Source organism: Daucus carota, chromosome 8 (genome assembly GCF_001625215.2).
Source record: "Daucus carota subsp. sativus chromosome 8, DH1 v3.0, whole genome shotgun sequence".
In the NCBI taxonomy this organism is placed as follows: Eukaryota; Viridiplantae; Streptophyta; class Magnoliopsida; order Apiales; family Apiaceae; genus Daucus; species Daucus carota.
This window is the reverse complement of record NC_030388.2, coordinates 18516938-18539415: the sequence shown is the minus strand read 5'-3', so window position 1 is coordinate 18539415 and position 22478 is coordinate 18516938. Positions and strand designations below refer to the sequence as shown.

The 22478-nt window shown below is 33.9% G+C and overlaps 4 protein-coding genes and 3 non-coding genes across 7 annotated transcripts; 1 reads left to right on the top strand and 6 right to left on the bottom strand.

The window, feature by feature from the left end:
• Positions 1-249: 249 nt before the first annotated feature.
• On the bottom strand, positions 250-2299 carry LOC108197348 (large ribosomal subunit protein eL32z). Its single transcript, XM_017364937.2, has 4 exons — positions 2172-2299; positions 1966-2077; positions 657-838; positions 250-575 (listed from the first exon to the last, which is right to left on the bottom strand). The coding sequence occupies exons 2-4, from the start codon at positions 2053-2055 to the stop codon at positions 446-448; spliced, it is 402 nt and encodes a 133-aa protein (XP_017220426.1). The 5' UTR covers positions 2056-2077; positions 2172-2299; the 3' UTR covers positions 250-445.
• On the bottom strand, positions 1115-1197 carry LOC135148594 (small nucleolar RNA Z196/R39/R59 family). The gene has a single exon (XR_010286671.1). It is a non-coding gene; the product is annotated as a small nucleolar RNA Z196/R39/R59 family (small nucleolar RNA).
• Positions 1284-1359, bottom strand: LOC135148593 (small nucleolar RNA Z195/SNORD33/SNORD32 family). The gene has a single exon (XR_010286670.1). It is a non-coding gene; the product is annotated as a small nucleolar RNA Z195/SNORD33/SNORD32 family (small nucleolar RNA).
• On the bottom strand, positions 1449-1534 carry LOC135148610 (small nucleolar RNA U31b). The gene has a single exon (XR_010286687.1). It is a non-coding gene; the product is annotated as a small nucleolar RNA U31b (small nucleolar RNA).
• Positions 2300-3182: 883 nt separating the features above from the next.
• Positions 3183-12060, bottom strand: LOC108200124 (uncharacterized). Its single transcript, XM_017368201.2, has 10 exons — positions 11807-12060; positions 10959-11095; positions 10720-10857; positions 9637-9747; positions 8924-9205; positions 7719-7918; positions 6174-6411; positions 5730-5840; positions 4966-5157; positions 3183-3596 (listed from the first exon to the last, which is right to left on the bottom strand). The coding sequence occupies exons 1-10, from the start codon at positions 12009-12011 to the stop codon at positions 3255-3257; spliced, it is 1956 nt and encodes a 651-aa protein (XP_017223690.1). The 5' UTR covers positions 12012-12060; the 3' UTR covers positions 3183-3254.
• A 3469-nt stretch (positions 12061-15529) lies between these two features.
• On the top strand, positions 15530-18567 carry LOC108197617 (cold-regulated 413 inner membrane protein 1, chloroplastic-like). Its single transcript, XM_017365283.2, has 6 exons — positions 15530-15711; positions 15800-15955; positions 16483-16578; positions 16733-16797; positions 18066-18135; positions 18214-18567. Exons 1-6 carry the CDS (start codon positions 15590-15592, stop codon positions 18383-18385), a joined length of 681 nt encoding a protein of 226 aa, XP_017220772.1. The 5' UTR covers positions 15530-15589; the 3' UTR covers positions 18386-18567.
• Positions 18568-19617: 1050 nt separating this feature from the next.
• On the bottom strand, positions 19618-21883 carry LOC108198724 (PLASMODESMATA CALLOSE-BINDING PROTEIN 1-like). Its single transcript, XM_017366500.2, has 4 exons — positions 21509-21883; positions 20614-21213; positions 20272-20314; positions 19618-20194 (listed from the first exon to the last, which is right to left on the bottom strand). The coding sequence occupies exons 1-4, from the start codon at positions 21567-21569 to the stop codon at positions 19933-19935; spliced, it is 966 nt and encodes a 321-aa protein (XP_017221989.1). The 5' UTR covers positions 21570-21883; the 3' UTR covers positions 19618-19932.
• Positions 21884-22478: the final 595 nt, after the last annotated feature.

Sequence of the window (22478 nt, the reverse complement as noted above, 5' to 3'; positions counted from 1 at the left end):
CTTTAAAAGGCAGTACATCCCTTAGATCATCGAAGACAGAAAATGCTGCATTGTAAGGCCAAGAGTATCTATTCTGCACCGATTAACAAATGTAAAGCCTCTCTAATTTATTTTAAAATTTTACAGTAGGGAATGAGCACATCTGGTGCTTTCAATAATTATGAATGGTCAACATGTTTGCAGCTTGCATTCCAGAATGAGTTGCAGATTAATCCACTGAATAAACAAAAGCATAACAGAACAATCTAATGCAACATCAAAAATCAAGTCGGAAGAAACTCAAATATTTAAGAGTACACAAGCATACGAAGTTCGATAATCATCAATGTATTCCAACAAAGCTACCAAAAATTTAACACAATTATAGAATCTTTTCAGAAGCATCAAGATAACTGATAAAAGTTCAAAACTACTAAAAGTAATGTTGAACTTCCTAGAGCCACACTCATTCATCTTCCTGGCTACGCAACCTTGCAAGCTTGTTGGTAACTACAACATCGAGTTGGGCAGCTCTCTCCACAATCTCCTTCCTCTTCTTGGTGGATACATTATGGGCAATCTCTGCACAGTATTTTCTGCAAAACATTGAATGAACAGTAAATAACCATGTCCACTGGTAATAACTAAAAATGACTAGAGAGAATAAAGGTATTTACCTGTTGTGCATCATCAAGAGTTCAAGGTCCTTGGTGTTGTGCACAACAAACTTCTTGAAACCGTTAGGAAGGTAGTGACGGGTCTTCTTGTCTGTGCCATAACCTATGTTAGGCATCAGGGTGACTCCCTTAAACTTCCTCCTGACCCTGGAGTCAATACCCTTTGGCCTGCGCCAGTTGGGCTGTGAAAACATGAATAATCAAGTTAATAATGAATGCAATCCATCATATGGGAGCATATGAAAGACCCTTCTAAGAAAACGGAATTGATAATAAATACACACATCCTCAACACTGTGTGTACAGGTTTTCGACTTTTAGCAACAGAAAGGCAATATAGGTAATTGATAGTTATGTCACACATAATGTTTTTAAAACAGGACACCCTACTACAGATCCTCTCTAGATTTTCACAAAACTGAAAAACCAACCAATCAAAATCTATATAAATTGATCAATGCAGTCTCAGTCGAAAGATGGTGAATTGTTTATAATAATCACTGACAATCAGGATAATATACAATCTTCATCATAGACTGCAAGACCAACAAAATCTACACAACATGGAAAAACTAGTCATAACGACAGACAATCAAGACAACAAAGATGATTAAATTAAATTCATGTTGGAGATCAGATGGTAGTGCATGTTTTGTTCTTCATACAACTGCAGATTATATGGATAGGTATCCTCACATCTCCTTAATAAATTTATACTCAAACCTTGTACACAATCAAAACATTTTCAAGAAAAAATCATTTACACAATTTAAAAGCAAAAATGCTGTTAAGGAATCAGATATTGAAAAAATGTCCATCACCATATTACATCAACAGATGCAAGTTAGACTGGGGCGACAAAACTATTCATCACATTCCTTACTAAACCGACAACATCAAATACTCAACCACAGAGCAATTGCTCATTATACTACACTCCGAATAACAAACCACATTTCATTAGTAAAAACACATTAGTTATGACTCGTTCATTCGTGATAACAAATACAACAATTCATTAAAATACACAATTTTTATTCCGTAAAAATGTTGAGGAAACATCTTCACAATGAAACAAACTAATTCATCATCAGAATCACTATAAAAGCAAACATATATCAATTTTCACCAAAATCACACGTATATACAGGATCTAAAGCAGCTGGTGTATAAATTACTTTAAATAAGCATCAACTTACAGAGACAATTATTGATAAATATAAATTGATCTCAGTTAACACAAAACACAAATAAATTTACAAATAAAACATTATGAATTGAATTAAAGTAAATAGGTGTAAAAATGAACCTTGACAGTGACGAGACGGTCGCTCCATGGCCTCTTGAACTTCTTGACTCTCTTCTTCACGATCTTCTTCGTCAACATTGGCACCGCCATCTTTCTAGAACCTTCGATTTGCCTGAATATTAACAAAAACAGTGAGAATTCAATAGATACAGATATTTGTATGTATATTTATAGATTTATCAAGAACGAGAGAGGGAGAGAGAGACCTAGGGTTTACAGCGGCTGGCTACGATTTTTAGGGCTTCAGGTGATCTTATAAACAAAGCTTATAGGGTTTTTTCGGCTTGTCTTTTATTTTTATGGGCTTTTTGGTTTGGGCTTTAGTTTTGGGTCTCCAAACCCAGCTCTCTTATTCTTTTTTCGCAAAAAGCCCGTCTCTCTTTAACTTAACGGAATAAATATGAAAGCTACGATGAAATCAAACCCTGCTATTTTGCGTTAATCACACACCTCTATTATTTACTCTATATCTGATCTAATAATTATCTTAATAAAGTAATAAAGTAATTTTATAAGCAAAATGCATATTATATACATGAAATACCACGTCATAGTTTAAATACTACTATGATTTTTAACTTTCAAAAAAAAAATACTATGATTTTTATATTCATATGTTGTTGTATTTATGGGCTTACGTGCTTTTTATCTTCTTTTTTTCTTTAATTTCAGGGTGTTTAGATGAGATTTTCAAGATGAGTGTTGGAGGAGTGGTATGAGGTATTAGAATGTTGTTGTATTTATGGGTTTACTTGCCTTTTATCTTCTTTTTCTCTTTAATTTCAGGGTGTTTAGATGAGATTTTCAAGATGAGTGTTGGAGTGGCATGGGGTATTAGGGTTATAACGAGAAATCGGGTTAAGGTGATATGTGTTTGAGGTATCATATCTGATATCATGTGTTTGGTACAATTTTTGCAAGAAATAAGTTGTTAATTTATATTAATTAAAAATATTAATAAAATTATTATTGTTATATATTTTGCATCAATGATTCAATTCTGATTTATTAACATTTTTCAGCTTAAAATTGGATACAGTTTTAAGTCTCCGGAGGCTCGAGATCGGGTGCTAGATGAGATATTTTACCAAGAATGATGGCATCTTATATAAAGCCCTTCATCTTTCTATTTCGTATCTGTTTTTTTTTTTTTTTTTATCGAATTTCGTATCTGTTCTCTGTATTATTTATTGACAGACTGCAATACTCGCTTCACATACAGAAAATAGTACCAACCTTGATCATATTATTATCCCCGGATTGGCTTTCTAAAATTACATGATATACATTCACTCCTCAATCTCTATGATACAAACTTTACTTGATGAACAAGCTTTCAATGTACTATAAATGGAACTATTAAACTCGTACGAGTTCATAGACGAGGGAGTGATGTCAACCCACTCCTTGTCCACCATGCATGTGTGCGCGTTTGGTTTTTCAATGGCCTGTAGATAGAGATTATCAAGATTCTTCGTCAACTTTTTCATGAAATCCATTGAGAAGACCATGTGAAAATTTTCCTCATTGTTGTCCCTATTCTTGAAGTACCTAATCCCGACCTCTGCTCCACGTGCATGAACTACACCAGCTAACTGACTTTCACAGTATCTCTGGTTAGCAGCGCAGACCTGCATATACGATATGAGTTATGGCGAAAAATAAGATAACAGACCCTGTACAGGATATTCGACTTGTTACTCTTTCAATGAATAATCAAAGAAGAAATGGATAAAGCATAAATAACTTAGCAACTTAGGATGCACATCGCATTTGCCAAAGGATTTTCCTGTTAATTTCAAATTTCGGTTGTTTGAGCTCCTCGGCTATGTAAAGTCGCAGTTACCAACAGGCTAAAAAACTTATGAAATCTGATGCACTTGGTTTTTTCTTTTGCTAATTGAACTTGAACACACCAACTTGCCACTACAGACTCTTTGATTCTCAACCACTTTGACTCAGACACTCAGTCTTAGTAATCAAGGTTGATCCACTAAGCCAAAGTCAAAGGGTTCTATAGTTCCAAATATACGTCAAATAGCTTGACAGGTATAGACTAGTAAATCCGTAGTATAGGTAAAATATAATCTTTCATGTTTGAGTGATAATCTTCATTTGTTGCAATATATCAAATCAATGTAATTATACAGAGAAGTAATATTGGATCGTTAGTACTCGCACAAGTATTTTGTTACAAAGTTGTTAACTACCAGGTTATATTCTACAGAGAGTTCTATAATTATAGTTGATAACCCACTTAAATACATAATGACCTTAAGTTTAACTTGACAACAACTTTATCACACCACAACCTAATAACCTATAGGTACTTCACACTAGTTTTATGCTTCTATAAAATAATGATGAAAAGTAAACGAAAAAAAAAGTTACCTTCAAGAAACAACAATAAGAACACAGGGATCATCTCGTGATGGATACAGTATCTAATAGAGTATCTAATATAATCGATAGGAATATTCTCAATGATATCCTTCTGCTTTTGACTTTTTCTAGTGGCGCCATTTCGTATTTTCACTTATGAGTGGTACCCTAGTATTTTAAGTTTCATACACCTAATACCCTTCCGTTACCCAAACGTTAGTCAAATGTTAGATTGTAAGGAACCACATGTAGAAGTCAAAATATAAGTATTTGTTGAAAAAGTTGATAGCACAAGCCACAAGGATATCATAAAAAATAGTCTTTGAAACACTTTCTCAAGTTTAAAACTACGTTTTGTGCAGTATTTTTATGATTATATTTTTGAAGTAGTAAATTGTTGCGGATGTTTGAAAGTGAGAAAAAAATGAAGTTTAAATGGTTTAATTTTAACATTTAGTTAACAGAATGGCATGATATACGTGAAACTTAAAAATTCAATAATACCACTCATAAGCCAGGAAAAAAACATTTAGAAAAGTCAAAAGTAAAGGTACAATTAAGAATGTCCCTAATTGAGAAAAACTGAGCACTATCATTTTCAAAAGCAAAGTGCCTAACCTCAATATACTCTACACCCATGACTGAAAGATTCTCTAGAATATTTCCCGATGAAAGTGAGCTAATAACCCCTCCTGATCCAACCGGTACTTGAAGTATCTCCCATGGCGTCTGCATTAAAATCTTATGCTTGTTAAGCTCTTCAGCAGGCTTACTAACCACAGGCAGCTTCTCTTCTTCTAAGAACCAGACCTAAAACAGATATTCAAGCAAACCAAATCAAAGATAGTCATTTTAGACAGAGGAATTACATCATAACAAATCAAAGAACGAATTATTAAAGATAATCATGAAAGGGTGTTGACAAAAACTGAAGCAAACATACCCATCATGTCTAAAATGAAAGCGGGGTAAGGGGAGGGAGAGGTGCGCAGCCCTTATCGCCTCCAGAACCCCCCCCCCCCCCCCCCCCCCCCGTTAGTATAATATGCTAGAGCTAGAAATATGTTGAAAATTATGAATATTCTTGAGAATTTACGAGGAGCTGCAAAACGGCATCATATGGCAAATGAACTTGTCCATGAAAGAATAGAAAACTGTTTCGCCGATAAGCGTCCTCTAGCTATGTAAATGGTTAACAGGAAGTAGGAAACACCACAAAACTAAAGTAATGGTATGACATTACTGTCACGTAAACCTATGATCCGGGATAGCTTGAGATTTATTACAAATGATGTTGCACTGAGAAGATGTTCGATTACCTAGAACCTAACAGGTAAATACATGTGAAACAAGAGGAAGAATTCAATAACTGCACCGTTTACCTTCTTTTCATCAAAACCGAAGTGATCGTTTTCAGAGAACGTGCTTTCAAGAGTACCCAATACATTAGCAGGAGAAACACATATTAGTGGCACAGATTTAAGGTCTTTTATCTGCATTGAGCAAGAGTTCTGTCAGAAGAACTTCACATAACAAAGGAAATCATTTATTTGTCTAATCCATATATAAATGTATATTCAAGTTTGTTTCTACTGAATTAACTGAAACCCAGGCATGTTTGACCAATAAAGTTTTATTGTGTGCAGGGCTTAATTAATTGTCGGTAGAATTCAGTCTCCTAGATATTATATACGAGCGAAAAACAGCTCCAGCCCTAAATTCAAATATGACCACAAACCCAAATATCTACTGGTGTATATTACTGTCAGTTTCCTGTATAGTCGAATAAATTTTGTGTAATTGGATAGGTATTGAACAATCTCTACCAATCTATGATCGTTGGAAAGTAGCGACTGTAGAAGCATGCATGGAGAGTCCTCTGTACTTGAAGTCTCAACGATTTCGTGGTCAAACTCACTTGCCAGATTTCCAGTGTCATCCATGACTACGATCATAGCAACTTTACCATTTTCAAGCAGTTTAGAGCTTGTTTTGATGCTCTCTTCTGAGGTAATCAACATTTGATCAGCCAAATTTGCCTCGATATACTCCCTCAAATCCCGTCTGAGAGAAAAGCATGCATTTTAACCATGTCAATGCATGTATGATATAATTAGTTTATATAAAAGGAGATGCAAGGGCAGTGCGCGCATTGGGTCTCAATAATCTTATTTAAGTCACAAAACAACCATGTGCTTCACCACATTCATCTAGGAGAAAGACAAGGGGAACTCATATTACTCATGTGAAGCAGCATATAAAAAGCCAGGAGACATTAGACCTCTGGGAAATGGCATTTAACATTTTGTAACCCAAAACCAGAATCTACTTGAGTTATGCACTTTACACATCCAAGCAGGTAAGGAGAAAAGTAAACTATTTTAAATATAACCGAACTGGAGATCTTTTGTAGTCTGTAGGTCAGTCTGTTAAAAAATTAGCATCGCATATGAAATAATATTTATTTATTTATACTTAATATGTACTCTCTCCGTCCCTAATCATATGTCCATTTCAATTTTCTAGAAGTCAAATTGACCACTCTTTGACTAAACATTAAAAATATTCATTTATCATTTTAAAGAACAAAAGGTTACATTTTAAAATAGAGTAGATGTAACTTTTTTTGGTATAATTTTATTTTATCTTTTTTAATTATATAATACATATAAATTTCAGTCAGACTATAGTCAATTTTGACTAGTCAAAATGGACATGTATTGAAGGACGGAGGTGGTACTTCCAAACCTTTAATAATTTTGATCTATTATTCAAACCATAATCTTACTAGAATTTTAAGTACTTATATTAAATCTCATTACTATTACAATAACGTTACTTTCTTATCTATATCAAAAATTTATTAGAACTTTACATATTACGCAATTTCAGAATACTATTATAACCTAAGTAGATGTGTTCTGTAGCCAGTAATTCAGCTTTGACTTTTAGTTAAACAATATTTAATATATTTCAAGTAATAAATATGCATTCCTACTTAATATCTGCTTGCAAACCTCTATGAATATAATTATTATTACTACAGAATCCTATGAAGACTAGAATCCCTTATATAGTTATTAACATTAAATCTCGTTAAAGTTATAATACTATAACATTTTTTTAATATTAAAATCATATTAACATTTGGAATATTAAGTATAAATATGATATGCAATATCTTTAATACTTTAATATTCAGGGCCGGCTTTAGACATACTTGTATAAGTTTAATTAACAAAACCAAAATTTAATGGACAATAAATGATAAGGACAAATTGATTCCCATGTCTTTAAAAATGGTTTATTTCCTCAGTGATGCCTGCTCGAATTATTAAAATACAGGACAAATCCCTTCCCAATAAATTTACCTCTTTGAGGTTGTTTCAATATTCTGTAACGCCAAACGAAGCAATTTGGAATTGACACCTACGATCTGATTTGCAAGTAAGGCCCCCTCGGATTTTCCTCCACGTCTAAATCCATGAAAAACATGCTGCTGCTCCAAGTCACTCAACTTCTTCTTTGCAGCTACTACACGTTTCTGAAACTTCTTTCTCTCTTTCCATTCCTGAAAAGCACAAAGGTCTTTAAATCAGATCAAACTTCATCCAAAAGATGGATATAACACAGTGAATGATGAAGCATAACTAGCAACTACTGCAACTGTTATGCATCCAAAATGTTACTAACTTTTTTAGCAGACATTACATATAAGTATCCTCTAGATCAAACTGCAATTAAAAGAGCTAACTGTAACTTGGCCAAAAGAAAAAAGAAAGGAGCTAAATGTAGAAGCTCACACACTTAACACTTCGATATCTTGTTAAAAGCAGCAATATTTTTTGACAATGGACCTATTATTGTAATGTACAACATGGAGAACTTTGTAATGAAGTCACCTTCATTTTCAAGTATATAATATATTATATTTTAGGAAGGAGTATGAGTTGGACTTCACAACTGTGATATATTTTTTTAGAAAAACTAAAAAGTAGAAAGTGGAAAGTGGCAACACTTCCAAGCAGATCACTGCATATCACACTAAGTTGAGACACACTTAAAGATGTCCAAACTTGCTAGGTTACTGGAAATGTATAAATCTGCACCTGTTGCCTTGGAAGATTGAGCCCTTTTTTTGCTTTCACTTGATTAATGTTTGCTCTAAGGAGCCATTGTCTTGTATCTTCCCCTCACAATAATTCTTTTTTTTACTAACTAATAACTTGTTCTTTTGTATATGAGAATTCTATTATGGACGTGGAATAACTCCTATGAGGAGGGGAAGTATTGATCCACTTATACATCAGTATCGTGAAAACTGAACAGACCCCAGAGATCGGTCAGAAAGATCACGAACTTTAGCTATCAACAGAAATATTATATTTAACACAGCCAAATGAAGATCACTAAATTTTCTCCTCATAATTTACATAAAAATCTGATTAAGCAAAGCTGCTTCTTGTAACTCCAAAAGTCAATGCCCTTTGGATCCTAATATGGTATGCAGAAGAAAATTGGATTTATGCAAGATCCATATCCGATAAATAATGAAGAAAAAGAGATTATGCCTTACAAGTTGGCGCCTTTCTTTCTTTGATCTTTCATCTGCACGTATGTTTAACTCAAGGAGCCCTTTTGGAGGTGTAATTAACATTTCTCTTTTGTTCATGTCAACATTAGGAACAATTGCTTCAACAAATGGAACCCACACAAGTGGAGCAGAAGCAAGGATCTCTGATTCTGGTTTTCCAGCTCCATCAGACAGTTTGGGAGATCTATTAAGTCTAACTTGTAAAAGGTCTCCTGCTCCACTGTCGAAAACATTAACAACAGTTCCGACATTTTCACCAGTTTCCTGTTGACAATATAAGACAATAAAAATATTAAAGAACCAACAAATGGCTTTTAATCACAAGTCATAACAGACGAGTCAAGAACTCCCCCAGTATGTTTAATACCAAGTGAAATGTACAAAACACTATTCGATGTTCAATTAATATTTTAGAAGTCACGACAGTCTGCGGATGCAGATATTTGATGTACCTGTATGAAGAAGTCTTAGCTACCATACATATATAAAACACATACAACCATCTTCCAATCCTACCATTATACTGACTAGAATCCTTTCCAGAGATGGGCTTCAATTCAAAGACTCCTTATCCATTTATAAATAAACACTAGAATACATGCATCATGCATCATGCATAACTTGAATACTCTTGCTTTTGATGCCAAATTGCGCAATTTAGGTACAAAGTTAATACAATGCACCAAAATACAAACCTTAAGAATAATTTCCATGCCAATGAGATCACGAGTGTAAAACTCGCCTTCTTCCAAGTCTGGTCTCTCTTCTTCTGTAACGAGCAGAGTTGACCCAACAAGTTGCTGAGCCTGAAAGTATACTGGATAAGAAAATGTACCAATCTAATGCATTTACTACGGACTAAATAAAAACGCATTTAGACATTAGATTACTGTAGGTTAGACTACTTAGATATAATTGCAGTATGTAAATGAAAAGGGTTGTTAGCATACAAGTTTGGCAGGATCATCCAGAGTTTGACTTGGCCCGGCTTAACTCATACACTATAAACAAGCGAGCAATTACAATATTTTGGTAGTTAACACAGAAATTTGTTTAAAGCTCTGCTCAGCTCATTTAGGTAAAATTCAGGCCAGATTTTTAATAAAGTTTGTTTAAAAATCTTGTTGGGCCTGGCAAGTTAGCATATTTGAGGTTTTTACCATCAAAAAATTTTTGGCTGCAAGTTCAGCTCATCTAGCTATCAGCCCAAATAAGTTAAAGAAATTCGTTGATCACCTAACTTATCGGTGTAAATTACTTGACGTCTCCGAGCTAATATGATCAAACAGTCAATACTGAAAAGATTATTTTGTTCACATTCTGGTGGACCTCACCAAATCCATCAATGGTTGTAATTACGTAGCATCCATCTATCATTAGTGTTAATTACAATTTGTCATCTGAAAAAATGAGCCTATAGAAAACAAATTATCGGCAATGCAATATAATGATTTGGAAAAAATCTTACGACCCATGATGTATTAAATCAGAAAAACAAACACTAATCTATACATCCCCCAGTTCACACTCACACTTTCAAGTGCAGAGACGCTTGTCTTATCTTGTCTTATTATCATCTTTAAATTATCCTTTTTTGTGCATGTAGAGGGTGTGGAGATAGGCCAACAGCATTTGAGAAAATGGTAATACTTAAATCATTTATTACACGACATATTGATAAGGTAACATAATATATCCATACTATAAAAAAAATGTATACAACACATAAACTATTCAGGCATGTAAAAAGGAATACATTTATAATTGCAAATAAACACCTGCTCTACTGTGTCAATTTCACTTAGTTTAAGTATCCAACTCTTCTGTCCTTTATGTCCTCCCCTTCCCTCCACCAATATAACTTCTTGAATGGTCTCTCTCCCCGAAATTTGTTGCCTCAACCATCTTTTTCCCGGCTAAAGAGAACCAAAGTCTTAGCTTTACTATGGAGTCTGAGGTATAAATGAAATATGAAAACAGAGAATGATATGTTGCAAAGCTGCTTATGGACATTTACCGTGGAAAATCGCAATTCTGGAAAACCGGTGCTTGGATTTACCCGTACCTCTCCTTGAAGACCATGAACACTGGATATGTACCCAACTTCAATGAAGCCTGATTCATTCTGACTGGTTTCTGCAATATCCTGTGTAACTAAAATACAAGAAAAAGAAAAATATACATATGTCAATCAACCAGTCATATCCATAATCAATAAAATGATATTAGATCAATTCTTTGTAAAAAAAACATGACAATCCTATAACGTTCAAGCAAGCTACATAGTACCAAAACTGTAACATGTCCAACAATGCAGGTGTCGTTTAATAGCTATAGAAAAACTTAATACCAATTGTGTATACCATTCATTTATTTGATCGACAATACGAACAACTCCTGCAGACGCTGCTGCAAACCAAGAATTCAGTCTCAAATATCATTTCTGCTTTTAGCAATAGCAAAAGCTCAAGTAATGAAGATTCATCAATAGCCTAGTGGCAAACCTCATTCCCCAATTCCAGAGTATATGTAGCATAAGTTCATTACCCCGAATTAAGAAAACAAAACGATTTCAACATGTGGAATTACAATAGAAACATATAACAAAAACATATAGTTAAAACAAAAATTCAATTCTAAATAAAACAGAATACACAACTTCATCACTTTCTGAAGTAAACATGTAGTTTCAAACAAAACTGGATTTAATAAAAGAGAATACAAAAGTCCATTAATTTCTGAAGTATATGCAGCTAATTCACAAACAAGAACTCAAACCCACGAAAAGAAAATCAATATAAAGCAAACCCAATAAAAGAAACTTCGAAATATCTATAAAAGATTAGAACTTGGTTGAGCAATTACCAGAATTGTGCAGAGAAGATAGTCTGCAAGTAGCATTTTGTGAAGAATTCAAGGGTACTTGACCAAGCCAAGAGAATATATTAAACCTTAATTTTGAATGTGTGTGTGGTTTTGGAGCTATGAATTGTTGAAAATTACAGAAAAGAATTGAAGAATGAGCAGAGGGAACACAATTTGAAGAACAGAGAAGGTTAGGGGTCTGCATTTTTTAGGTTGTCTGCAAGAGGAGTGGGAACAATAGGATAAAATATGGACTCCAACATTTTAAAATTGAATTAGATAATCTTTTAAGAACATTGCGTATATGTTTATTAAATATTAATAAAGTTAATTTACATAAAGAAAATATGAAATTTAGTTAATTTTAAAAATATAAATGAAAATATATGATATTAAATTGACCTTGAAAATATAATGTTCAATGAAATTGCATCAATTACAAATAAAATATCAATAATAAATATAAGGCTTAATTCCTATTTAATACTCAATGGGGGTGTATAACGAAGTGACTTTAATATTTTAATTCGCCGATTCAACTCTTCAAAATATCTCATATATTCTGACTAGCACTCCTACCAGGATGAAGTCAAAAAACGGAATGTAAACTTGACAATTACTATTGAAAATATTTGCTCATTCCTCAATCCCTGAAAATGGCATTAGATGTATTTAAGGGACCAAGTCCTATATAGATAGTTCCGGAACAAGATTGCCTTGTATCCTTGTCGTCTGGTTTTGCCTCTTACCTAAAGTAAGAGTGTAAGATTAAAGTCTTCTGATTACATTACTTCTTGTTTATGATTTTGTTTATGATCTGTTAATATACTAGGCAATGGATGATCATAGAATTTTTCAGATTATATTCTATTTGCTTCCTTCGCGATCTTCTCAAAAACTAGACAATGGAAGGTCATTCTTATTCAATCTGAACAGGTTAAAGTGTCATTTATGGATATATAATTGTTAAACCAGGTATAACGACTCTTTTACGACTTGCTAGCTCCAGGAAGCAAGTTATTATATTCATACTACTGTCCATGTTGTTAGCTATAATGGTTATTTATGATAACTTCTGTATTATCTTGTGTTAAGCACATATTCCATGGTTTAGAATGCATGGTTAGCTTGTGAATTAATAACGGTTGACGATATAGGCACTCATTTTTCTTTATCAATGATTTTTTTACGCGTCTAAACGAGATGTTGTTACTTGGAATGCAATGATTGCGAGATATGTTGCTCATAGATTGCATAAAAAAATGTTTAAGATGTTTGATGAGATGATAGGTTGTGGAGAGTTGCCTGATGATGAGAGTAATAGACAGAATGTCTCTTAACTAATCTCACAGATAACCTGCAATATTTCTCTTTTAAACTTCACGAGCGTGAAATGTCATTTTGTCAATCAGTTATATACTTTTTCTGGTATGAGGACTAATCAGAACATATCGAATACTTGGAGAGTTGAATGACTGAGTTAAAATGTTGAGATCGTATCGGTACACCCCCAAATATTGAGGATAAAAATGCATTAAGTCTATATATAATCATAAAAAATATATATGTTTATCTACGATTAAGTCAATCACCTAAAATAACAAGAGAGCAGTTTTGAATAAAATAACAAGAGAACATGTTTTGAAGTATATTAATGTTGTCATTTTTTTAAATAAAAGATTATTTGAAAATGTTACAAATCTTTTTTAAACTATATGCATGATCTTGATTTAGGATTTTTTTTTTTTAATCATTAATGGTTGGACATGATTGATGATGTATATTTTGAATTATGAAAGACAATTAAGTATCATATTATTCGATGATGATATATGTTTTTCAAGTTATAATTTTTATAAATTATTTTGTTTCTATTAGTATCTAACCAATGATATCTCTTTATTTAGATTTTATCTTATTTCTTTTCTCTTTATGATATATACAGACTTACGCTTTTAACAATATTTTATAATTAGATATATTATTTTTTATTATTTATATATCGACTTATATTCAACTTGTTTTGTTTGGTCTTAATTTCAAGATTCTTATAAGAGATTTTATAAATATTTTAATTAGACAATAAATTTTTATTATCTAAATGTTCAAAGTATTTTTATATGTTTTTCGATTAGATGATAAAATTTTTTGAATGAAAAAAATTACTGACATGTATTCATGATCGAGCATGTGTGATTTTAACATTAGAAAAATAATGTGTGTCAAGCGGTGAAAAGAATGAAAAAAAAACTATAAATAAATGAGTGAGATAGAGAGAGCATGATTTAAACAATCATTCAAAATCTTAAGGCGATTAAAAAGACATAATACACATGTGAATAAACTTATTAATACAATGCAGCAAAATGACTAGACTAAATGCAGCAATTGGATTGAAAATCACATAAAGAGGAAAATGAAGTCGGCAGAATAGGTATGATCCGGTTTTGGGGCGATAGCCCATTTGGATGGAGACGGGCAACTCGTAAAAATCAAGATATTTCATATTCTAAGATATTTCACGTGATACTATGACAATAACATAACTGGTATTTTTAGTTTCCTTTTTTGTTTTATAATTAAATTGTTATTAACATCCTTGTATTTATCCTCTTCGTTTTTGTCAAAAAATAATAATAATTGTTTCCAGACTACAATTAAATTACTGTTTCAGAAAATTTGACATATATATTGGATATCAAAATTTTGAGTTCGTATTTGTAATATTTATTTATTTTAAATGTTAATTAATTTCTTATAATATAGTGTATATTTTATATTATCATCAGCTGTTCGTACATTTTTGAATTTTGAGTGCTCGAATTGAACAAAAAATGACTGAACATTATAAATCATTCTTATAAAATTTAAAAAATATGATAATTATATTTAAGGTAGGTTATATATACTTTTACTAGTATAATTTTATAATATATATGTAACTTCCCCATATGAGTGAGTTGAAATTCAAAACGTATCTAAATATGTTAAAAAAGAGAGAATAATTTTATTAATCTAGATTATAATCACTAAATATCTGTATCGTAAGAAATTTTAATTGGGTTATGAGACTCAATCAGAAACAGAAACAATATAATCAAATTAATCGAAAATTTAATGAATTCGACCAACTACATAACATTGATCAAATAAATGTGATCCATTATAATCAAAACCGATTATATTGCAAGTAACATTGAAGAAAACATACCGAGATTTTGACTTTTATCACCTTATTTAAGGTGTAAAGAATATATATTTATAAAAATATAATTTTTTCCAGACAAAAATTAAATATCTATATTTTATTTTAAAATTTTTATAATAATATATAAACGGTTTTTCTATGGTGTGCCCAAGGGCACACACTAAGCACTAAATTTTATGAGTTTGGTGCATTCTTATTGGTCATGTAATCATAAATATGGATGGCCCCCCGCATTTACACCAAACTCCACCAATCAAAATCCACTAAACCCATCAAATTTAGTGGTTAATGTGTGCCCTTCGGCACACACTAGAAAGACCCATATATAAAAATACGGTTTTTCTATGGTGTGCCCATGGGCACACACTAAGCACCAAAATTTATGAAATTGGAGGGTTTCTATTGGCTTACCTTCTTTAATAATAATGATGGACCCCCCTGCAGTACAACAACCACACCAATCAAAACCCTCCATTTTTATTAATGTTAGTGCTTGGCTTTAAATCACGTGTTGGAAAATAGTTTCTGACCAATATAATGGTACACCGGTTACACTACCGCAGTACTGCACACTAATGGCGCTTTCTCTGTCAACACCTCCCGCTTTCTCTCTCTACAACCACCGCCACTCTCTCTCTCTAAAATCTCGACCTCAGCAGCAACACCTTCTCTCTCCTAGCTCATTCACTCCTCTCAGGTAACTAACCACACATACACTCACCATCTTCCACTATTCAGTGTCTTTATTGTATATATTCTGATACAATCTTGATTGTTTTCGCTAGATTATCTTCAATTGAGTATAAAAATGGAGGAGGAGTCGTAAATATAGTTGGACAAAAACGACGTCGTTTTGGCGGAACAGTTTGTTACAGAGGCGTGGGAGGAGGAGCATTGTTCTCGCCTCGTAATCTTCAATGGATCGCCACGGTTTCATCTGCGTATTACTCCTTGTCACTACCACAATTTACATTATTTACATAGCTCTCTTTATTTTCAATTTTGTCGAAACCCTGCTAGCGGGATATAGTGAGTATGTTAATTTTGAAATATGAAGATTATAAGATTATATTTTAATTTGCAGTTTGTTTATTCTTATATGATATTTATTGATCATTTTATAATAATTTTATGAACTAGCATTGGTTCACGTTCTAGTTTATTTAGGGGACTCTTGATCCCATACTGTCTCTTGGTGTTGTTAATCTAATGGGATTTTAAAAGTGATTGGATATGAGCAGTATAATTGGGTGTATTAAGTCTTAGAAAATTAAATTAAGAGGAATTTAGGTCTGAATATTGTAATAGTCCGTCTATATTTCTAGCATCTGATGCTAGTCGAATTTGTCACATTTAGACATTGCATCGAGATTTGATTTGAATGGCACTCCGGCAGACTTAAGGTATGATGTTGTTGCTGAGAAGAACTTTATATTGAGCTCTAACAATTGACTTTGTATCATTATAGGGTATTAATGCTTGCAAAAGGCACTCCAATACAGAAATCTTTTATCGTCCCTATATTTGCTCTACAAGCACCTGCAAACATTGTCTCGTGGATCAAGTATGTCTGCCAGCTTCATTACCTTATGTTCCATTATACTACTTATTCGGCTTGGAATTGTTATCTGGTCTTTGTCATCAATGAGATTCTAATTGATATAGCATTAGTTCCTGCTTTTGTCTATAGCTATACTTACTGGTATCATGATTTGCAGGGGAGAATATGGTGTTTGGACTGCTTTTTTGGCTCTCTTGATTCGTCTCTTTTTCTTTATTCCTGGTACACATGTACTTTCTTTAATATTTCACTAATTTAACTTTTGAGTGATTGATGGTTAATCTACTTATTGCATTGATCCTCTGTATCAAGACTAAAAGATATTTGATGTTAATTGTGAGTTGTACCAAAAACAAGGTTCAGGACACAATATAATCACATGATTCAGTCACCGGTATTGTTTTAATAAGAGCCAAAAATATATTATTACCTCAAAACTATATTCATTCAAAGTAATTATATTATGTCTGTACCTGCTCATTTGCTAATTATTCTTGTTGTTTGAAATCTGATTCTACTTTGATTATGTTTTAGCTCACCTGCTCAGTTGGTTACCGAATTCTGTTTTCCTTAATACTTTTCAGTTGTTCGGGTCTTCTTCATTCTGCTATCTGCGTCATATTTTAAAATGTATCAGATAACCAAATTCTAAACCATGGAATTTTGCATCAAATATTTCTTCATTTTAGAGATCAACTTGATTTGTGCACTAAAAAATTCAGAAGCATAAGCACTACCATCCATATTTCTTCATAAGACATATTTATTCCCATTTTAAAAGTGATATTTAGGAATATAGCCCTCAACGTTGATCCCCTGTCAACTGGAAATTTATTGAACTCTCCATAAATCATGAACTCCTCGCAACCATGGAATTTTGCATCAAATATTTCTTCATTTAAGAAGTAATCAACTTGATTTGTGTACTATAAAATTCAGAAGCATAAGCAGTACCATCCATATTTTTTCACAAGACTTGTTCAATCCCATTTTAAAGTCATATTCAGGAATATAGCCCACAACGTTTATTCCCTGTTGACTGAAAATTTATTGAACTCTCCATAAATCACGAACTCCTCGCAGTTTGATAAAGTTCCTGTTTAGTCTCTCTGCAACACCCTTCTATTGTGGCGTCAAGGAATGTGTGATTCACATAGTTCCCTGCTGCTTGAAAAAGAAACAAATGTATCACATATTTCCTCCTTCCCAAGTATTTTGTTGGTCGGTACTGGTCTTAGTCTATTCACTGGATGAAGTTTTGAGCTACCCAATGGTTATAATAAATCAATCTTCTCTAAGAGATTTCTACATAACGTGGCATCTGTCAATTTCCATGCAAGTCATCCTGAATATCACTAAGTGCATTTAGGTACAAGAATAAAATACAACCATTGTAAACTGAATATGAGCAGCTTTACTATCATTATTGTTGTAATTTTAAATATAATACTTTGCTCTTGAGATCTTACCTTGCATCTTCTTTCGTCTAGGTGAATTGGAGCTGCCATTTATTGCTTTACTTGTAGTACTGGTTGCTCCTTACCAAGTCATGAACCTGAGGTAATTAAGGCTACCTTCCAGATAACTGACATCCTTTACTTTTAAACATTGCATAAATCTGACAGTATCTCACGTCAGGGGAAAGCAAGAAGGTGTTATCCTTTCCTTGGCTATAGCTGCATATTTGGCTTTCCAGCATTTTACACGAGCAGGCAGCTTACAGAAGGCATTTGAACAAGGTTCCGTAATTGCTACCATCTGCATCATCTGTGTCCTTGCAGTGCCGTGCTTGCTCTTGATTGCATTTTAATATAGATGTAGCAGTCTGTAAATTATGAACTAATACCTTTACAGGAATGAGGGTACAAACATACTTTCTAGAATGAAGTTCTTTTAACCTCGTAATAAGAATTTTAGGCATACACTACATGCAATACAATTACATGGACTATGTGATTACGCATCTTCACATGGTAAAGATATTTTCTTATACATCTGATGTTGCCTCTAGGTCTTCCTTGCACTTTCTTCAAATTTGGGTACCACTCTGCAACAATCAGTTTACAAGTAGTTGGGTGAAATGTGTAACTATGTTACAGGCCACCTGCATATTAATTGTAGCCCTTGTTATGCTTAGACTTTGGATATGCGCCTATTTACAGACTTCAATGGTTCACTTCTAGTTTTGGCTTTTCCAAATGGTACGCAAAATGTTTTTGGCTTCCGGTTGGTACAGAATATTAGAATAGTGTAAGTGTACCAATTGGAAGCCAAAAAAATTTTGCTTACCATTTGGAAAAGCCAAAACTAGAAGTGTACCATTGAGAATTTCCCTTATTTTAATAACTATGACTCTATGAGTAATGAGTGATGGTATTTGAATTTTATATTTTATGTAATGATGCTTTATAATTTCTTATTTAGTTGTTTTTAAAGTAACGTGGACCGGGAATCTTAATATAACTCTTAGTAACTTGTTTTTGTGGATCTTAATTTTGGCTTCGTTTTCTAATTTGGAAGTAATTTTCTATATATATATTTTTTAAAAATTCGGTGTTTTATTTTGGTATTTGGTTTTGACTGAAATATTCAATTTGGTTTAGTAAAATAACCGAAATTATTTCGGTTATGATTTTTAAGCTTATTTGGTATTTCAGTTATTTGATATTTCGGTTCTTTCAATATTCGGTAATTGGGTTCATAATCACCCCTAGCTGGCATGACACATATTCTATATTTTCTGCTGGCATGTTTCTTGGTTTTGCTTTATAGCAAGTGCTCTTTGTTGACAGTAAATGTGATATGATATCCCATATGCTATCTATGCTTCACCTTATCAAGTTTAAAAAGCCCGACTAAGCTACCTGTGATTCCGATATTGCTCCATATTGCCTTCTAATGATCTGTTCAAGATAACCGACCGGTTCTAATTTCTGTTCTGTTTAACAGAGTAAACTGACATCCAGTAGCAAACCCCATTATTTTGGGTAAACTACAGGAGGAATTCTTGCTACGAAACCAAACAAAGGTTACTAGGTAGAATTGAAGTGAAAAAAAATTCAGAAGTTTGTTTCTATCCTGGTTATCAAGTCAGTTGATAGTTGTTACATGCTCTACTCTAAATACAGCCCTAAAAATGATTTGTCCTTTTATCCTGTTAACTGAAGTAAGAGTAGCTATAATGAACCCTCTGGATGTTATGCTCTTGAATTTATCTGTCTTCCAGTCTGACTAAATTTTGCGGTATATCTCATTGTTCAACGAGTGATGCCTCTGTAAAAACTTGTAAGTACTGCAGGCTGCTGGGTAAGATGCCATAAAGTGGCGGTGCTACTAAGCTTCATTTCTGCTTAGAAGTTAGAACTCTTCTGCAATCAGTGATACTACCAGAGAGGTCATTATGAATAAAACCATTGAGTTGAATGATGTGAAATCGGCCGAGTTGGGTGATTCTGTTGGCTCTCCACCGAAGCCTGATGGTTCTGTACCATCAACTGTTGGTGGGCTAGGCATAGAGTCGAATCCTGTTGGTGGGCTAGGCATAGAGTCGAATCCTGTTGGTGCACTAGGAGAGGTTGGAGTTGGATAGATCGGTGAAGGGTTGAGTGGCGGACTTATGCTGCATATGAAAAATTCAGATACTTGTCAGTGTTTTTTCTTCGTGACAGAATGAACCTAGACTGTTTCGCAAATTACCTTGTGGTGGTCTTTGGCGTGGAAAAACGACAGCTTCCAGAACCTGAAATAAGTTCAAGACGTGACTTAAACTTAAAATGCCAAACTTCATAAATTTAGACAATATTTTCTGCTATAACCTTTCAGGGGGGCCTGTGAAAATCGTTCGTTGATATGATTATAGGAAACTCCCATGATAATTCATACAGATACAGTTTCTGCACTCTAGGACAAGTTCAATTGTTTACATCAATTTTGACTCTATGTTTGAGTTGTTTATCCTGCTACAGGTGCTATTGAATTTTAGTAAGAGGATATTTTGCCCAAAAAGATCAGGAAAATATTACTGTTCAGGTATCTTACTTGGGTCATTGTTGGAAAGTTGTGCTGCTCCCCCAAAAGCGCAGCTAGTGGGTGCAGGGTTCTTCTGGTAGTAGTCGTTGAAAGCATATGAAGCATGATCCCGAAGGGTGTTTGGATTGTAACAAGTGGCACCTGGTTGAATTGCAGAACAATCTGCACCTCCATAACCACAAGCGTAGTCCAGAGCTACCTGTAATGCAGTTTCTGAAGCAGTTGGATTTGCGACGCACCAAGATCCGCCAGAGGATGCAGGAGTTGTTGTAGTTGGACTTGTTGGAGTTGTGGTCACGGTTGGTGGCAAGGGGGTGATTGTGATTGGTGGCACAGGGTTGAACGAAGGAGTCGTCGTGGTTGGTGGCATGGGGTTGATTATGATTGGTGGCACGGGGTTAAATGAAGGAGTCGTCGTGGTTGGTGATGGGGGATTTATTGGGTTTATAATAGGCGCCGTCGTTGTGGGTGTTGTAGGGTTGATGATTGGTATCGTATCAAGTTGGGAAGTGTATTCTGAAACCTCTGGGAATGATTGGTTCACTTCATGAATCCACTCTCCATTTTGCCAGATTACTTCTGAAGGAGGATTTTCTACTAATGCTGAACCTGAATAAACCAGAAACTAAAATGGTGACTCGAAAACAAACCCGGCCAGAAAAGTATGAATCAACCTCTAGTCCTTTTTTTCTTTTATCTAAAGCTCTGAAAGCTACTTTAAAATGAAAACTTATCATTACATTGGAGTTTCATTATTTCTAGAAGAGTCCAGACAATAACAGTCATAACTAATGGAGACCTATAAACAGAGTAGCTGCAATGTTCATCTTTACAATTTGTGATGAGAAAGATGCAAGACTGGAAAGTGTATAAATCGAAAGCCTGAGCATGCAGCCATACAAACCTGAACTTAGGAGTTGACACAGGAGAATAATAACGAAAGTGCGAATAACTCTGGCTCCCATCTCCCAAAATTAGTTCTGAATTTGAAGTCTGAAACCCTCTTCTCTTGAGCGAGCAGGTACAAAATATCCGACTTCACGGAACTTGAGAAGCTCTAAGATGATGGCAATGTGAAGAAGATGATACAGCTTCCTTGCCTTAAATGACTTGATTTAGCGTACATGCAAAAGTGGAAAGAATCAGTGTTTTCTTGTGTTAGAGAAGTTGATATGAGATTTATGGGTGGAGGAATATTAGAATTCTTGAAAAAAGAGGCATTTGGTAGTTACAGACTGCAAGCAAGAGGTGCCGTAGCCAAAATAATGTTCATGTATGGAGAGGAACAATGACAGAAAGTTATCTGGCTTATTGTCTATCAGAGAACCATCTCTCTTATTATCAAAAGGTCTGAGGATTTCAGATTCACTTGCATATTGGTATTGTAACGCCCCAGATCCGCATCCCACAGATCTGGCTTGTTACTAAGCATCTGGATCAAACAACACTTGCATTACTTAATAATATCTTACAACAAAAACTCTCGCCCCACAAGTCCAGGGCCGATCGTCTCATAACATCATTTCCAAGACTAACTTGATTACATATTGGGAAGTCTGGTTACAGACTATAATAACTATTGATAATACTACCAAACGGCGTAATCTAGCGGCCTCAGTTTGGGTGATGCGCCTTCTCCTTTCCCGTGCCAGTACCCGTTTCCGGGCGGTTCTCCTTAGTCGTGCCATACTCGCTTTTTACTGCTTAAAATAATATAAAGTAGATGCAAGAATGAGCAATCACATTGCTCAGCAAGTTCACATAGCACATAACAACAAAGAGCAGCATAATCGAGTAAAACATCGAAGGAATTTCAAAACAAAGAAAGGAAGCAGATAATGCCAATCAACAGAACAATTTCACAAATAAGAAAA

What these genes read in the sequence shown, in the direction of transcription:
- LOC108197348 (XM_017364937.2), bottom strand. Translation starts at nt 2,055, where the DNA reads ATGGCGGTGCCAATGTTGACGAAGAAGATCGTGAAGAAGAGAGTCAAG. An exon ending in ACCGTCTCGTCACTGTCAAG is followed by an intron (nt 839 to 1,965) that starts GTTCATTTTTAC and finishes ATGTTTTCACAG; the next exon opens with CCCAACTGGCGCAGGCCAAA. An exon ending in CTCTTGATGATGCACAACAG is followed by an intron (nt 576 to 656) that starts GTAAATACCTTT and finishes AATGTTTTGCAG; the next exon opens with AAAATACTGTGCAGAGATTG.
- LOC108200124 (XM_017368201.2), bottom strand. Translation starts at nt 12,011, where the DNA reads ATGCAGACCCCTAACCTTCTCTGTTCTTCAAATTGTGTTCCCTCTGCT. An exon ending in AGAAAGAAAGGCGCCAACTT is followed by an intron (nt 7,919 to 8,923) that starts GTAAGGCATAAT and finishes TGTGCTTTTCAG; the next exon opens with GAATGGAAAGAGAGAAAGAA. An exon ending in TCGGTTTTGATGAAAAGAAG is followed by an intron (nt 5,158 to 5,729) that starts GTAAACGGTGCA and finishes TATCTGTTTTAG; the next exon opens with GTCTGGTTCTTAGAAGAAGA.
- LOC108197617 (XM_017365283.2), top strand. Translation starts at nt 15,590, where the DNA reads ATGGCGCTTTCTCTGTCAACACCTCCCGCTTTCTCTCTCTACAACCAC. An exon ending in TCTCTTTTTCTTTATTCCTG is followed by an intron (nt 16,798 to 18,065) that starts GTACACATGTAC and finishes TCTTTCGTCTAG; the next exon opens with GTGAATTGGAGCTGCCATTT. An exon ending in TACCAAGTCATGAACCTGAG is followed by an intron (nt 18,136 to 18,213) that starts GTAATTAAGGCT and finishes ATCTCACGTCAG; the next exon opens with GGGAAAGCAAGAAGGTGTTA.
- LOC108198724 (XM_017366500.2), bottom strand. Translation starts at nt 21,569, where the DNA reads ATGGGAGCCAGAGTTATTCGCACTTTCGTTATTATTCTCCTGTGTCAA. An exon ending in ACTTTCCAACAATGACCCAA is followed by an intron (nt 20,315 to 20,613) that starts GTAAGATACCTG and finishes AACTTATTTCAG; the next exon opens with GTTCTGGAAGCTGTCGTTTT. An exon ending in ACGCCAAAGACCACCACAAG is followed by an intron (nt 20,195 to 20,271) that starts GTAATTTGCGAA and finishes TTTCATATGCAG; the next exon opens with CATAAGTCCGCCACTCAACC.